A 17,447-nucleotide genomic window follows, 5' to 3' on the forward strand; every position below is an offset into this window, starting at 1 on the left:
AGCTTCGTCATCATGGAAAGACCACTTTGAGTCAGATTCCATTACTCTTACACACAGTAAACTGCAGTTTTTAATCAGTGAAAATATGGTAAAGAGTTTATATATAGAAGTCGAGCACGCTGTCATTAGTTTAATAGACAGATCTTTTTTAACTTAAATATCTGGACATGCACATTTATCTGTAGCCAGTCACATAGAGATTCGCAGTTTTCTCGTGCTTAATATATATAGAAATCTTTTGAAATTATAGTTATTTATACCAATGTTGTTGTTTTATGTTTATGACTCAGTCATCACACTTAGTATTAGGTCTTAGGATATATTAATTTACGAATATAATATTATAAATCCTGTTATCTCTTTTTTCTGTATAGAAAGACTAACGTATTTCATAATGTTTCAATAGTATGTATCATGAAGATGCATAAATAGAAAGTATAAACAATGTTGTATCTTATATTTCTATGCAGAAATGACATGACTACAAAATACCATTTAACGATTTCCAGGACATGCACATACAACTCATTTTTGTAACCAATGACTAAAACAAGCTAAATTTAATGTCTATATTTATTCTATAAAGTGTTATATATTAACTACTTTCACTTGTTGCGTTACTGTTTCAGTCAGAGGTTAAGAATGTAATAACCTTTGTACTTCCTTTCTTCTTTCACAACACACAAACTCTGATAGACAGTAAACTTATAGAAATGCACAATCAGCCATTTAAAACAAGTGAAACAATTTGAAGCTATCCGTCAATTTACGATGATCAAAGTAAGGATTAAAAGTTCTTGTATCATGAAAATATCTTAATATAGCTTATTTCAATTTGTACATGAGGATACGTGAAGGATTGCCAAAAGACACTATGAACTTGGTGTTACTTTCATCAAAGGTAACACAAAGTCCATGGCCAGGAAGCTTTATTTCACGTAGGAGTTTTCCATTTCTATCAATCTGATGTATCCCTCCAACACCCGGTATATAAATATTTCCTTTGGCATCGATGTCTGGTTGCCAAGGATACTGTAAATTTTGTTGACTGTATTCGAAAACTAATGTACCATCTAACTTCACCGCCACCACTTGATGCAGATCGCGGCTAGATATGTACAGCACGTTAGTGCCTGTATCGAAACAAATTCCGTACGCATTCTTCACAACATAAGACATTTTGGGTGTTAATGGGACAGAGCCAGATTTAGTACCATCCAGTTGGAACACATCAATAGTCCCAGACCTGGAAATACCTATAATTTGGCGTTGTAATTTGTTGAACGAAATATCCCAGATAGCACCGTCTGTTTTGAACGTACTCACCGTTTCAAATGTCCCTTTACTGATCTTCATTAGCTCAATACTGTTGTTAAATGGGTAACAGACAGCAAATCTTGAATCATCTACTTTTTTCAAAGACAATGGCTGTGAGGACACGTTTTCTGTTTTATTGCATTTAAGTGATTCCTTATTTATATCAAACAATCGAAGCTGCTTCATTTCTTGTAAACCAACGATAACAAAGTTGTCTATCCACACGCACGCACGTGCATTACCTGACGAAATATTCAATTTCATTTCGCTAATAAATACTGGTTCTCCGGTGACAGCGATCTCGCATATTTCTGTATTTGAAGGTATTCCAGCACTAGATGTTAGCTCTTCGAGATGAGAACAGGAAGCAATGGTTTTCATCAAGTCTTGTTCAGAAATGTCGTCTACTAAAGTAAGACATTTCACGCTTGAGTCACTTCGAAGATTTTGAAGCGTGTCTTCGTGTCGTTTAAGTTCTGTTTTCAACAGCCTCTCAATCAGGAATAAATGAAGTTTTTCTCCATTGTTAAGAGCAGTACAAAGGTTGTCACGTGACTGATTAACCTCAGTTTTCAGCGTTTCAATGCTTTCAAGTTGTGTATTACTTCCCTTCAATATGTTGGAGCTTCTGTCGTCAGCATCCTGTAAAATAGTTTGCTCCATTTTACAGAAAGCTTCATCTATTTTCATTTTAAACGCTGCAAGCTTTTCTCTTATTTGCATCTTTGAAGCTTTTACTGTAGACTGGTGCTTAGTTTCGTATTCTGTCAGCTTTTCGGAACTATCCAAAATTTCACCCAGTCTGAAATTTATATCCTGGTCTGAAATTTCAAACTTGGATAGTTCGTCTGCAATAGAGATCATATGATCACACTTCCGGTGCCTTACTATCGCACACTCGTTACAACATAACTGGTCATGGTCCTTGCAGATGTATCGAACCTCCTCTGCCTGATGCTCCGGACACTTTGTGAGTGACTTCAAGAAATCAAATTGAGCAACATCTGATTCTCCGTCGCCGAGGTAACAAAGTTTATGATTTGACAGACTTTTGATTTTCTTATGTAGTTTTACACAGTCTTCGCATATTTTCTCGGAGCACTCATAACAATAACGGCTTGCTGGTACTTTTATTTCTTCCCGAGAACATGGTTCACAGTTAATGTCCTCGTCCGTCATTTTAGATTTCTTGCTGCTCAAAATCGAAACTAGGGTAAAGTTAACAGGTAAGCTCTCCACCCACTTGTCGCCATTATTATCAAATTGTTTGATAACACATTTCGCGTCTGCCCTACATAAAGGACAACAAATCTCACATTTCCTTTTGTCTTTACTACCTACGATCACCTTTTCAGCATAATTAACTAAACACAGACGACAAAATGAATGTAAACAAGGTAATGTCCGTGGATTAACGTACACTTCTAAACAAATAGAACAACATAAATTTTCTTCGTTTATAACTACTTCCTTCGACTCCGCCATCAGATATCAGGTATTCAACGATCGATAAACTGATAGCCTCGCTCGCAACTTATTTAGACAACTTTAAGGCGATACCAAAATAAAATACAAGAGGGCCATGATAGCCCTATATCGCTCACCTGTTATCATTGCACTTGAGGACAAAGGACAAGAAGGTCCTCAGAAAAAATATCTAAGTCCAAAGAACAGGAACAACAAAGGGAAGAAATTTAACCAAAAAGAAAAAAAAATCTTACAAGGTACAGATATGTCCAAATACACCTAAAAATTGGAGGTACCATCCATGTTGTACCACAGAAAAGTGGTCTCAGTTTTTCCCTAAGGCCAATAATAGAAAAGTTACTAAAAATAAGCTATTTATAGTAACGTAAAAGGGAAGTAATTAAAAAAAAAAATATTGTAAGGAACAAAAGAAGGATCGCCAAATAAATCTGCTGACATAAATGAAAATTTTCAGATCAGAAATCTTCATTATTTATGGAGATATACCCATTTTAATTGAAAAAAGGGGAGGTAATTTTGACATAAATCAGTCCATAGTTATCTACCCTGATTGTCTCAGTCCAACTAATAACAATAATGAAATTCAAATAAGTCCTATAAGAAACTACTGATATAAATCCATTTTGATTACAATCAGGGGATGTAATCAGATATAAAATAACTCTGGAACCTATGATTGGATCTGATTTGTCATGGAATCCAAGATTCATTGTTGTTGAAGATGTTTTGGAAGTTTGTATCAAATAAAACCATAAATGAAGTCTCTATATGGCTGTAAAAGCCAAAATAACCAATTTTGGACCTTTAAGGGGCCATAACTCTGGAACCCATGATGGAATCTGGCCAGTTGAAGAAAGGAAGCAAGATCTTGTAGTGATACAAGTTGTGTGCAAGTTTGGTTAAAATCAAGTCATAAATGAAGCTGATATTGTGCAGACAAGGTCAAAACAGCTAATTTTGGCCCTTTCAGGGGCCATAACTCTGGAACCCATAATCATTATGGGATCTGGCCGGTTCAGAAAAGGAACCAAGATCTTTTGGTGATACAAGTTTTGTGCAAGTTTGATTAAATTCAAATCATAAAAGAAGCTGCTATTGTGCAGACAAGGTCAAAATAGCTAATTCTGGCCCTTTCAGGGGCCATAACTCTGGAGCCCATGAAGGAATCTCGCCAGTTCAAGAAAGAAACCAAGATCTTATGGTATACAAGTTGTGTGCAAGTTTGGTTAAAATAAAATCATAAATGAAGCTGCTATTGTGCAGACAAGGTCAAAATAGCTAATTCGGCCCTTTATGGGAAACCCCTAACGAATCTGGGCCCGTTCAAGAAAGGAACCAAGATCTTATGGTGATACAAGTTGTGTGCCAGTTGGTAAAAAATCAAATCATAAATAAAGCTGCTATTGTGCAGACAAGGTCAAAATAGCTAATTTTGGCCCTTTCAGGGGCCATAACTCTGGAACCCATAATGGGATCTGGCCAGTTCAAGAAAGGAACCGTGATCTTATGGTGATACAAGTTGTGTGCAAGTTTGGTTAAAATAAAATCATAAATGAAACCACTATCGTGCAGACACGAAATTGTTGACGCACGGACGGACGGACGGACGGACTGACGACGGACGACGGACGAAGGGTGATCACAAAAGCTCACCTTGTCACTATGTGACAGGTGAGCTAATAATCCCGGATGACCTAACTGAATTCAGTCGTAAACATGTAATTACTGAATATACACCTGTGTGTATGTCACTCTCTTCTATACATATATAGAGTGGGTATTCAGAATTATGATAACAGAAAATCTAAAATCCCAAACACATCGTAACATAAGATTACAGACAATGTGTTTCCGAACGCATAAATGATGATATATCATAATTGCCTTTCCTGACTGCCAAACCACAATATGCGACCCAAGTTTATAAATTTCATGAAAATGTTTCCCTTGAAATCTGTAAAACTTGACCACATTCGCATCTCCGAACAACATACATGTCCATGTTACGATTTTTATTCATAAATAGCATATTTCCTGCGCACAAAAACTTCTGCATTAATGATAAGTAATGCCATTTGAATTTTAAATGCCGGAGGTGATATACAAACTTCGAAATGAAAAGAGTAACTCAACAATATGGAAAAGTTGTTAACTTAACATCAACTTTAACTTTTCTATAGTCCGGGTCATTCGAATCAGCGGTAACCGCCAGTGGTACAAACGACTGAAAATTTGCGACCAGGGCGACCAAAAAATGGGACACTGCAGTGTATTCTAAAAAGAAGATTGTTGATGACGACTCCACATACCCAAAAGTCCTTTACTTGTACCCTTTACATTTGTCTTCAGAATTCTTACTGGCTGTAACGCAGCGACGTCTACATAGTACGAAATCATCAGTATTGGACAACGCCAACCGATAAAACAATTTCAAATACGTTACAAAGAGCAAACCGTAGACGACTTGACACAAACACAAAATTTCACAGTGATCTGTGGTCGGACGGCTCATATAACAAGGAGTTAAAATAATTTAACAATATGTTAAAATAGAAACACGGATGCCCCCTCCCCCGCTATGTGATGTTAGGACACAGAAGTGAGAATCCTGTAAAAAGAAAAGTCCTTGTAAATATTTATTTCATCATTAAATGATTAAATGTTACACCCCCTTGTTATGGCAAGTTATTTGACTATAAGACAAAACATCTTTTACCTCTAATTTTTTACCTTTGGGCTATGGGTTGAAGTGTTAGATTTAACACATCGTCTTATTATGGTGACCGTTTGTGCCAAGTTATTTGAATATCCATCTATGTATACAAAAATACAAATACGTTTTCTAAAACAAAAATGGGAAAATTTTGTCAAACTGAAAGGTACTAGTAGGGTTTTGGAACTTTGTGTGTAAACTTACATTATGGCCTCAAATGTTTGTGTGAAATTTGCAAACAAACGCACGAACAGGTTTCAGAAGTATTGAAAGAAAAGTCAATTTTGGGAAATTTTCCAAGCGAAAAGGGGAGATAATATTTCCATAACAAGACAGAGTTATGGAACCTGGTATGTGAACTAGGACGTTGCAGGTCGGACTGAACAAAGTGATTCCTATATACCCCCTCCCCAACCGCAAACAAAGTTTGTTTGGGTAAAATAACGCCGCACTCATAACACAAGTGGCAAAATCAGTAATAACTTCAATTCCGTTTTGTTTACATCAAAGTTTTATTTGCAGGACAAGCGCAATCCAGCTTCCTTTTCATATCTTACATCCAATACAGGTATGTTTCATGAAAAATAATATCTGAACCCGACTTTGTCTATATCCTGTTTTCTCATATTCTCAGGGGCTTAAGGGGTTGTTTTTATTCCCAGTAACAGATTAACCATTTCATAAACAGCATTTGGGTGTTATTTTGTAGAAAATTCACTTGTCTTTCAGATGGAGTCATAAAATGTTACAGAAATTATCCCATTTAATTATTTTGTGACTGTATTTGATACCACCCTCACCCGCAGAAATGGACCAAGAGTTTCTCGTATTCCCGTGGATTTAGATTTGACTTTTCATCACAAATATGTTGTAGAATTTAAAACACTAAAATTACCATTGTGTAATAAAAAGATATATTCTGTAGTAAATACATCAAGAAATATGACAATTAATTGCATAATCAATAATCTATCGCAAATTTGCCAACACCACCAGAAAAAAATAAGGATTTTTTTTAACATTGAGTAAAATGCTGATAGTTTCGTCAATATGCGTTGAAATCACTTGAAATTTTCAGTGTGTCAGTTTTGTACCATTCCTGTCTAGAAAGTAACAAACATTAAATTATTTGACAACTTTAAGGCAAAAAACGAGAATATGAGAAACCCTGAGAATACGAGAAACAGGGATAGTTACTAACATATACAAGTAATTTTTGCGTGGACATCAACGTAATTTCATAATAATCTTACCCGTGTCAAAACTTAACATCTGCAACAAAACGCTAAATAGCCACGTTGATTAAATGTTTCATAAAGTAGCACATCCAACCATTATGTTTATAGTGATCAATAATAATCATTGGAAATGTCAGAGATATCCAAAATATTAAGTTGCTTTGATAAACATATGTTTACATGCTAAATGTGTTTTTACTCTACCAAAATGGGGCTTACAGTAAAAGAAATTAGCAGATAAAGTAGAACCAACAGCTTTGGTAGATACGCTTATCTACATGAAAGGGCATTTTAAATAGCATGCAGACATTTGTCATATTTACAAGGGATATAGTCAAATTACATATTTATGTATAAAGTTTGCAGTCGAGCCCAAAAGCGTCGTACTGGATATCGAGCTCTTTTTCAAAAATTTCTTTTCACGACATTGGCGTCTTACTCACTTGTCAAAGTAGTGTGCATATTGAAAACTGATACACGTGTCTCATTTGAAATACATCTGTTCTTTGCAACTTTCGTTCTCAATTGTCAAATCTGAAATACATGTTTTGTAACAATTTCATAGCTAGGACTACCTTGAAGACTACCAGACTACATACATGCTACACACAATCGCTATAAAGATAATAAAAAGTAGATGGTAACAAAACTATGTTCAATCTCGGAAAGTCGAAAAACAAAACTGATCTTTCCAAAAGTTATCCTCTGTAGAAAGCATGTACATACATATAATAAAGCCTAAAATTCACTGGAGGAAAGGTAAGTAAACTTTTGTACATATAACTAAAAAATAAGACCTAGAAGTACCACCAAGTGATAATTGTTCTTTTTATGAAGTTATGTACTTGAACACAATTAATAATTTGCACTGGCTGTACACTTTACAACGCATGATCTCTTTAACAAGATTGTGATTGCTAATTCAACAAAGATTCGATGCTGCAAAAAAGTTGTCCATGTAAATTCCAACTACAGTATACAGAAATGTACAGTACCAAAAAGGCTTATTTCTAATGTTACATGAACTACCTGAAACATTCTAAACTTATTAGTTGAATCATGCTCCTCCACTTTCAAGACGCACGCACAACCATACTTGTTGAACTGAAATTATTTAACATGTTTGTAGTCAATTTTTCATGACTAAATTACAATAATTACATTAATACAACATGCGTTTAAATCTCAGTTCTTTCTATGTTTCCTTTTATCCTTCTTTTGTAACCTCGAGCAGCTCACACGCTTTATGGATTCCAAGTCATCTAACCTTGTATCATTATCATCAATTTCACCGAAATCATCATCTGCTCCATTGAACACAACATTTCTTACATTAATGTCTGGTTTTGTTGATTCTTCATTCTTTTTATTCCTGTCTTGTGGACGACTGTGATCAATGACTGGTACGTATCTTTTTGTATTACTTGAATGGTAAAGTGCTTTAGTTTGACGACGAACGTTTGTTTCAGTTGCTTCTAACCACGATTTATACTTCAAGATTCTTGGAATCGATGGAATAGCAAAACCGGAAGGCTCAATTTTCATTTTGAGACAAGCAGCTATATTTCGATCGAGTTCTTTACATATATTGTCTTCAATCACACGAACAACTGTCTTACTCATTTTGTCATGTATTTGACTTGTACTATCTTCAAATTTTGCTAATTGGTTTTGTAAGATTCTGTCAACAAGAAACAGATGCAACGGCTGGCCGAATTCTTTTGCTGTTTCCATTTCGACCAGTGAATGTTTAATTTCAGATTGCAATGACTCAATTTCTTCTTTATGAAGTGTACTTTCCTTAAGAATTAAGCTACTCTTCTCCTCAAATTCGCCAAAGACAGCTTTCTCCATTGCATAGAATGCTGAATCAATTCGCTTCTTTATTTGTTTGAATTTATCTTTCATTTCAGTCTTACAAGCTTTGACAGTTGACTGGTGTTTTGTTTCATAACCAATTAATACCTCCAAATATTCGATCAACTGTTGTAATTTGTAACTTGTTCCATACACAGATCTTCCTATGTCTACCTGTTCTTTGGCAATAGACACCACTTCATTGCATTTTCTATGCTCCAAAATTGCGCATTCATTACAGCACATTTGGTCATGATCTTTGCAGATGTATCTGACCTCGTCAGACAGGTGCTTGGGGCATCTAGTTAGTGATTTTAAATGTTCAAGTTTAGCAACATCTTCTTGTTTGTTAATATCACATAGTCTATGAATAGATGAAATTTTTACTTTCTTGTGCATATCTTTGCATTTCTCACATAATTTCTCTGAACACTCGTAACAATAGACAGTTGCAGATGCTTCCATTTCGTCCCTAAGGCATTGATCACATTTACATCCAACGTCTGACAGCGGCCTTTTCTTGCTGCTTAGAATGGAAACTAGTTCAACATTAATAGGCAAATTCTCCACCCACTTCTCTGCATCACCGGCGACTACACTTCTGTTCCGTTTTGTGTTGGCTCTACAAATGGGACAATTAATTGTTTGCTTTCCCTCATCAAAGGCTCGTTTAACGTACCCAACTAAACAAACATGACAGTAAGAATGTAAACAAGGTAAAGTTCTTGGTTTATCATACAGTTCCAAGCAGATATAACAACATAAGTTTTCCTCTTGTTCCGCTACGTCTTTTGATAGGGAGGTCAGACTATTTTTTTTAATTTGTTAAATACACAAGTATTAAACCTCATTGGAAAGGCATTGGAATAAGAAGCACAATGGTACATATTTCATTAAAATCTGACGAATGGTAAAAAAGTTATGAACCTTTCAATTTCTTATAATTCTGTCCCTTTCTGACGAAATGAAAAGTGTCACTTGTATGAGCGGAAAAAGATGAATTTATAGCTTAATAGCATTTTTAACATACCATTCATGTTAACAACTATCATATAATTTATAACTGTGTCGAAGTGACGTTAAATCAAAGAAAATAAACAAAGAATTGCATATGTAAAATCTTTAACAGCCTTGTTCATATATTTTAGTGATGTTCATCTAATGTTATAGTATACACAATTGATGATAAAGTACCTTATGAAATTGTATAAAAACACGGCAACACAAACCTATACATAAGAATGTAACGTCAAATATCTCAATACACTTACTGGTAATGTGGATGAATCACTGTCTGTGTCAGTGGAATGCTCCGTATGTTCCTCGTCAGAAAACAGATCTGGAGAAAAACACCGCTCCAATTCAGGGTGAGGACTTGGCTGAAATTACAAAATACAGTCATGAGTTAATATGTTTTATAATAACTGTAAATCAAATGTATCACTTTCTTCTTTAATAATGTAATAATGTAAATGAATTGGTCACAAAAATGGGAAATCAACCTGCATTTTCTTTTAAATTTACTTTAAGTATATAAAACTTACTGGCTGGGTACTTGTATCACTGTCACCAGTATCAAGTTCAAGTGAGTGTACAGACTCAGAGTGATTCAATGATGGCTGAAAATCCTGAAAAATAAAAAAAAATCTTAAATGCTCCTATAAAAATCATGTGTTTTATGGTTTATTCAATAAAAAAGTTCGCCCTTTATCTGTGCGAACAATGAGACATACTAAACAAAAATATAAATGTCAATTACTAACAAGATGGAAGTATCACAAGACAGGGTAACAATACCCCACCGGGAAGACAATACATGTATCCATTCAAAAATGTTAATTTAATGTTTAACTTAAATGATACCTTCACGTGGAAGCCAATAACATGTATTTTCATTCAGTATTTCCTTTATTCAGTCACTTGAAAGATGGGCAATAATTTAATTAAATATTTACAGAAATATACATATCAATCCAGAGGTGAAAATATATAATGCAAAAATAAAACCATATTAATCTTACTGTAAATGGTGTAACATTTACTGGATTCAGTGGTGTGAGTTGTAAGCTCTCAGACACAGCCTCAGGCTCAGGCACAGTCAAGGACGGTGTGAAAATTAAGCCCTCTGTCTCTGATTCACAAAGAGTAACAGTAGTGTCACTACTATCAGGCAATGTCAAAAGTGTCAACGGTAAACTCTGGGAGCCTGACACCGCTGGTGTATGCTTAGACATCTATACTGGAAACAGAAATCAACTTTGTCTTTGAATTTTGTGCTAAGATTAAAACTTTGTAAAATAAAAACAGATGAGGTGTTGGAAATAATGGAAACAATAAATGTCAAAGTAGCCACATCAATATGCAAAACACAAATAGTCACGTTGAAAGTACATCCTTAGTAAAATTTACTATTTATATTTTGGTAAAAGTTTAAATGAAAGCTTAAATCTATCAAATTTAACAACTTTCGGCGTTTTGTTTACATCGCGAAAACAGATTACGATTTCGGAAAAATTCACTTCCGGTTTTCGTGGGAACATGCATGCTACATTTGAATTTCTTGCGCCAGCTTGCGCTTCACCTAAATCGCACAAAACAAGCATTTTTATTGACTTAAGGTGTTAAATCATTACATATTTCTTTTCTATACTTTTCTGTTCACTATTTCCTTGCTTTTGAAGCTTACCAAAATAAGGTATTTTTGACCGCGTGCGATGGGTTTTTTCCGTTATCTATTTTTATAAAAAATAACTTCTGACAGAGGTCGCTTCTTTCCCCAACAAGTGCGCGTGATCAGATTCAGAATCCAATCAAAACTAAGAATTTGACAGCGTTTCCAAGAAACCCACCGTCACAGTAACTTCCGAAATGGCGGCGCATAATAATGGAGCTGTTACCAATAAGTCAATATTTAAACGATAATACGTACATTAAAATGTATTGATTTAAATCAGCTTTTGGTACTAACTGTTAATTTGATATCTTATTTGTAAACCTAAGCATCACTTTCTTTAATAGTAACTTTTTATAGCACTTTTACCGGCATTTGAAAACACCTATCAATTACATGCAGTCAGATAGTAAATAAATTAATGCGTCATACGCTGACCTCTCTACTTTTGACAGGGAGGCCGCCATTTTTAACTTTGATACAAACGGCGGAGCATAGAAAATGGGAAGCAACTCTGTTGAAACGATGGTGTATTAGATTTAAGGGAAGTAACTTAGTAACAAGAGGTGTATTGCAAACACGTTTATGCACATAATTACACATTTACTATTATCTTCAACGTATTCGGAACAGCCTATATATATTAAAGACTACATGGCATATAAATTACTTTTAGAGTCCGTCATTTTCTGTAAATATCAAATATAGATGTAGTAGCTCTAGACCTATTGTGTTGTATCACAAAATTGTAAACAATTTACACTAAAGTAATTTACATGGCATAAATTCTTCAAAATATTTATGCTGTTTAATAAAGCTTGAATCATATTAATTGCAGAATGTTTAAATAAGGTATAAAGCTAACTGGACAATCAAATAACTCAGCGGCATAAGCATTCGCAATAGCAAATGTGCCATGTCCAAGAACTTGACCCCTTTAAGATCAAGGTCACAATAAGAGGTTAAATATTTGATTTTCCTTGTCCAGTCTATAACTTTTCAATGGATGGGTTGGTATTAAAAACTTAATATAATAATGATAATACCAGCTGCTATGTATAGGACTAAAACTGCTAGCACAAAGAAAATCTTCTTTATATTAATAATAATAATAACTTTCTGATATATTAATGGATTTACAAAACAATTTCAAACCATGTGTAATGTGGAAAACAAAGACCCTTAGCTCAAAGGTCGTGGTCAGACTTAGAGGACAATGCCTTAAATATTTAAGTTGTTATTGTTCATATTGTCCTTTGCAGTACTTAGACACAAAGGTCAAGGTCACAGATGAGAGGATGTTTGCAGTATAAATGGACGGATGTTCAAATAATTTGACTTCATAAGAGAATGAAACCAGGGGCGTAGCGTGATCAGTTTAGATGTTACTCAAGGGAAGAGTGTGGGGGAGAGGATTAATCCCCTCCTTCGGCTGGGTCCGGGGAGCCTCCCCCGTAGAAACTTTAGAGCAAACCTAGAGAAAGCAGGGTGGCTTCTGGTGACTTTTCTCACCAAAACTATGCTTCCTCAGTTTTGAACAAAATATTCACAAACGGCTCGGAATGTAAAGAAAGGTCTATATAAGTTGATGAACGATACAAATCGGGGTCGGTGAGAGGGGTGGGACTGGCATTTTGGAAGGACTTGCACTAGGCTGTTTATTTATTCAGGACAAAATTTGTTATTCACAGATTAAGCAACATGAGCTCTTTTTCCAAACTTATTTGTTGTATACAAAATTTGCATTCACTATACACTTTACTAAGGAAAGACAAAAGCGTTAAACATTGCAGTAATAATATCAATGACGGCCCTTTCCGCGAGATTGTACGCGTAATCTGACGTCCTTCACCAAAAACATAAACAAAATGGCCTCGTTCCAAACATTCTTTCAAAATTGGACGCCAAAACATTCAAAAAGAACATTTAATTATAGCTTTAACTATTTTTTCTGACGTCAAAGACCACAACTGAATGATACGACTGTATAAATTATCACTGGAGTTAAACATAAATTTTAAATAAAAACCAGGAACTGTATTTTTATCAGAAGGCGAATTATAGTTGAACGTGGGCGGGTCTTTTTTACTGTGACTAAAAAATCGATATCCGTTTTGACATTTATTTTGATTTTCTGATACTCCTAGAAAGCAAATCAGTTATTTTGTAGCAAGCTGTCGTAAAATTGGATGGTATTTTTGTGCGTTTATATGGGCATGAACCACACTGGAAGGCTTCTTGCCAATCAATCAAAAGAATCGCTAGCGTGATATGAATTTGCAAGAAGTCCCAAAAAAATAGCATTCAATTCTTAAATAAAGTACACATGTGTGCATACGTGTTACAACGGAATATATGCAAATCATCTTGCAATAAATACTCTAAACTGCCTAGGAACTGATTAGACTGCTGAGGACAAACTTTGACTTATGCACAATTTCAAAACAGGAAAAAATGAAGCTATTTCAATAGATTCTTATTTCATTCTTCAAGTACAAATATTTAATTACTAATGTCGTCTATACATTTCCTTTATTATCGTTCCGTGAACTTAGATTTTATATTTCAGCCTAAACATCTGTCACAAGACTTTTGTCTCTGTATCATTATTTACTTGATTTCCAATGATGTAGAGATACATTTTTTTGAAAATCAATGTTCATGGCAAGGACGATTGTTATATTAAAATGCAACATGCAACTTGTAAACATTGTAAACATGCAACAGATGGCTAAAATAACCTTGGTCTAGAAATCTATATAATGCTTACAACATTATTCTTTAACTGCAATATTTAAAAGAGAATTCAGCGTAAATGCTGGTTATGAGCATTTATTACATATGTGTATCCTAGGTTTAAAGAAATCGAGGTATTACCGTATTTCAAAGGTATTGAGGTGTAGGATGTATAATTATTTCATGCGTTAAATAATTTTGATGTATTTTTCCGGCAATAAATTTTGGGAAATGGGTGTCAGGGCATAAGAAGAAGGTGACTGGTGTTGAAACTTTGTTTGAAGTAGGGATGAGTAGGTGCCTCTTAGCATAATGAGTCAGAAAGTATATTCATAAGGTAGAAATTAATGAATTGATCGTTTATATGACTGCTGTTGAGTGTTATACTATGGCAATGCGGATAACAAAGCCTAAATGTTAATTTATGATTTTGTTCATTTTGCTCCCGTTGATTCTAATAGAGCAACAGCAGTCTGCCGTCACAAAAAATTATAACAAAGTCAAGGACCAAGACAACAGCATACTCATATGCTATGACATTGTCCCTACCTCCATACCGCCATACCTACTCCTAATGAGTTTTTTATTTTTTTATTGCTTCTGTGGAGTTTTTAGCCTTTTTATTTTTTATTTTTGGATCTTAAATGATACTCAGCTGAGTAACCGAGTATGCCACGCTACGCGCATGGAAACATTTGCTATTTAAGAAATAATAAATCTGTTCCTATATTTTATCAGTTAATAAAATATGGGCAGGAGTTTGGATGCGTAGTAATTAAATCACGAGTGCGTAGCACGAGTGGTTTAATTATTCGCATCTGAACGACTGCTCATATTTTATTAACTGATAAAATTATTGGAAACATATTTATTATTTCGATTCTAACAACGCAAATGATTTGTATTTTACAGTAGATCTACTACATTTTCAGCGTAATACGTCATTCGGATCATGTGCAGTTACAATTTACTCCCATGTTTAGAAAGTGTTGCATAGCCATTGGAACGTATAGATATTTGTTCCTTTTTTATTAGAATTTTGAGAAGTATTCATAAACTAGTTATCTAACAGCTCGCAAATTATTTATGAACAGAATAATCAAATTAGGTAAGTTGGCCCTGTGTTACGAATTACAAGCATAACTTTTATATGACGTCACATCATTATGACCTCATACTTTATGTCACACATTTATGACGTCACCACTGAATCATAATTAAGCTAATTGAATACGCTCGTATGGATCAAAACGTGTTTTACGGTCCTACACATAAGTCAGTATGACTTTTTATCATAATTATGTTTTTGAAATGCTGTTCTCAACCGTTTGGCTCTGGAAGTATAGGTTATAGATCATTTATTGAACTTCTAATGCAATTAAGTTTGCCGAAACGGAGCGTAGCGTAGTGAAGGCAAATGCATTTAGAAGTTCAATAAGTGTATCTATAACCGGCTTATAGTTTAACGCCCCGTTTCATTTAACTGACAGGTCAAAAGCGCAAAAAGCTCTCTCTGAAGTAAACTAACCACGCCTTCTGTTAATTCATTGGCTAGTCTTATCTTCACTGATGATGGAGAAAACATGTTTACTACAACTTTATACAAGGTCATTTTAGTGCCAACTAAGTCTTATCGAGTAGTTTGTGGAACACAATTTTATATTCTTATTCAATGGAAATATAATATGCAGGTTTAACTCGTAATGATCTAACAGTACAATTCAAGCAACTACATGTATAAATAAAACAAGACAAAGTAGAATCTAAGTGCACCCTGGTTTAATTTTAGACCAGTAAAGGTAGTGTATAAAGGTCAAACTTGAACTATGAAAGTACAGCTTGTATTAAAATGAAACTAAAAACATAATTTGATATTTGAGCCGCGCCAGACGTCTGGTCAGGATCCATGCTGTTCGCTTTCAAAGCCTATTGTAATTAGAGAAACTGTTAGCGAACAGCATGGATCCTAACCAGACTGTGCGGATGCGCAGGCTGGTCTGGATCCATGCTGGTCGCAAACCCACTATGTTGGTTTTCCCATGGCACGGCTCATTTATCTATTTGGTCCGTTTATTACATAGACACTGCAGTCCCTGCTTTGGTAATTGCTCCGCCTCCTAGAATGTGGGAAATCCATAGTATACTTATTAATTTTGAACTACTTCATGATTAAATGGATCAGATTCTTCAGTTATGAAACAATATGAAAATAAGTTGGTTACTTTTTTGAAAATCCCTCGCTTGTCATTGGATAAAAACGATGTTTGAACTATATTAATTCGTATATAATGGAACAGAAGTAGAAGTTCTTACATCACAATCATAGGGGGTGAAATGTAACAGCCAACCATATTTTATCGTAGATTCATGTATAGGCGATTTCGCTATATGTTTATACAGCAATTGCTGCGGATCGTGTTAGAATAACAAATACATCTCATAGAGATTTACATCATAATAATTAATTCTATTTTTATTTCATCCCTCCTTCACTTGGCTCCTATGGCACTTAATGTGGAAATAAGTATCAGGATACAGGCAAGCCATTGGCCAATTTTAAGAATTAGATCAGAATCATCCAATCAGATGCCAGTTTTAGACTCGTCTCAATAACCAACCAGTATGGGACGATGTATTCACTTGGGCTTCGGCAGACGTTAATACACAAAACAAACGTGTATTGTCGCTATTCTTGCATAAAAAAAACATAACACGACGACTAACTGTATTGTTTTCATATGTGATGACATTACGATTCCGGTGCATTTTTTAATTACCATTCTGTTGTTCTTGGTAATCATGTTTTAAGTATCCATAACCAGGGCCCAGATATCAACAACACTAAGAAGCACAATATGAAGGGTTTTAAACTTTTTTTTCTTTTTTGTCTCTCGTTATTAGAAACATGACATTACGAATATTTTTTCATATTACTTAAAAATTTGGTAAACAAGAGCACAATTTCAAGAATAATAACTTTACATTCCAGTTATTTTGAGTACGAGCACACTTTGAGTACGGATGGGTACGAACGTTAAGTGACAAGCTTTCAAGCTTTTTATATGAATTCTTCGAGAAATTAGATTAAAACATACCAACTGATACTTACCAAAATCATTAATATGATTCCTAAAAAAAAACAATCGCACAAGTTACACGCGATTCTTAAACATTCACGGTTATCTACAAAAACTGAATCGACGCCGACTTCTCAAAGGAGAAGTAAGAACATCGTTGGCAGTGCATTTGGCGTTGGTAACTGATACAGCAAAACATACTATTGATGAGACTGCATCTTTTATGCTACAAGAAGAGATTTTTATGAAAGAAACAAGACGCAGATACCAGATGTCAATCTGCGCAGAAATACATATACGTCCCAGGGAAAGCATTTCAAAAATAAAAATCATATATTAACAGCGCGTGA

General features: G+C 34.7%; 3 protein-coding genes across 3 annotated transcripts; all 3 read right to left on the reverse strand.

Moving 5' to 3' along the window:
• Nucleotides 1–825: 825 nt before the first annotated feature.
• Nucleotides 826–2,496, reverse strand: LOC128557932 (uncharacterized). Its single transcript, XM_053546601.1, has one exon. The coding sequence runs from the start codon at nt 2,494–2,496 to the stop codon at nt 826–828; it is 1,671 nt and encodes a 556-aa protein (XP_053402576.1).
• A 3,525-nt stretch (nt 2,497–6,021) lies between these two features.
• LOC128557559 (tripartite motif-containing protein 45-like) lies at nt 6,022–9,410 on the reverse strand. The gene has a single exon (XM_053544976.1). The coding sequence runs from the start codon at nt 9,076–9,078 to the stop codon at nt 7,942–7,944; it is 1,137 nt and encodes a 378-aa protein (XP_053400951.1). The 5' UTR covers nt 9,079–9,410; the 3' UTR covers nt 6,022–7,941.
• Nucleotides 9,411–9,420: 10 nt separating this feature from the next.
• LOC123524460 (uncharacterized) lies at nt 9,421–11,660 on the reverse strand. Its single transcript, XM_053544977.1, has 3 exons — nt 10,635–11,660; nt 10,158–10,241; nt 9,421–9,992 (listed from the first exon to the last, which is right to left on the reverse strand). The coding sequence occupies exons 1-3, from the start codon at nt 10,845–10,847 to the stop codon at nt 9,843–9,845; spliced, it is 447 nt and encodes a 148-aa protein (XP_053400952.1). The 5' UTR covers nt 10,848–11,660; the 3' UTR covers nt 9,421–9,842.
• Between the last annotated feature and the right edge of the window lie 5,787 nt (nt 11,661–17,447).

This window comes from Mercenaria mercenaria, chromosome 6 (genome assembly GCF_021730395.1).
Source record: "Mercenaria mercenaria strain notata chromosome 6, MADL_Memer_1, whole genome shotgun sequence".
NCBI classification, from domain to species: Eukaryota; Metazoa; Mollusca; class Bivalvia; order Venerida; family Veneridae; genus Mercenaria; species Mercenaria mercenaria.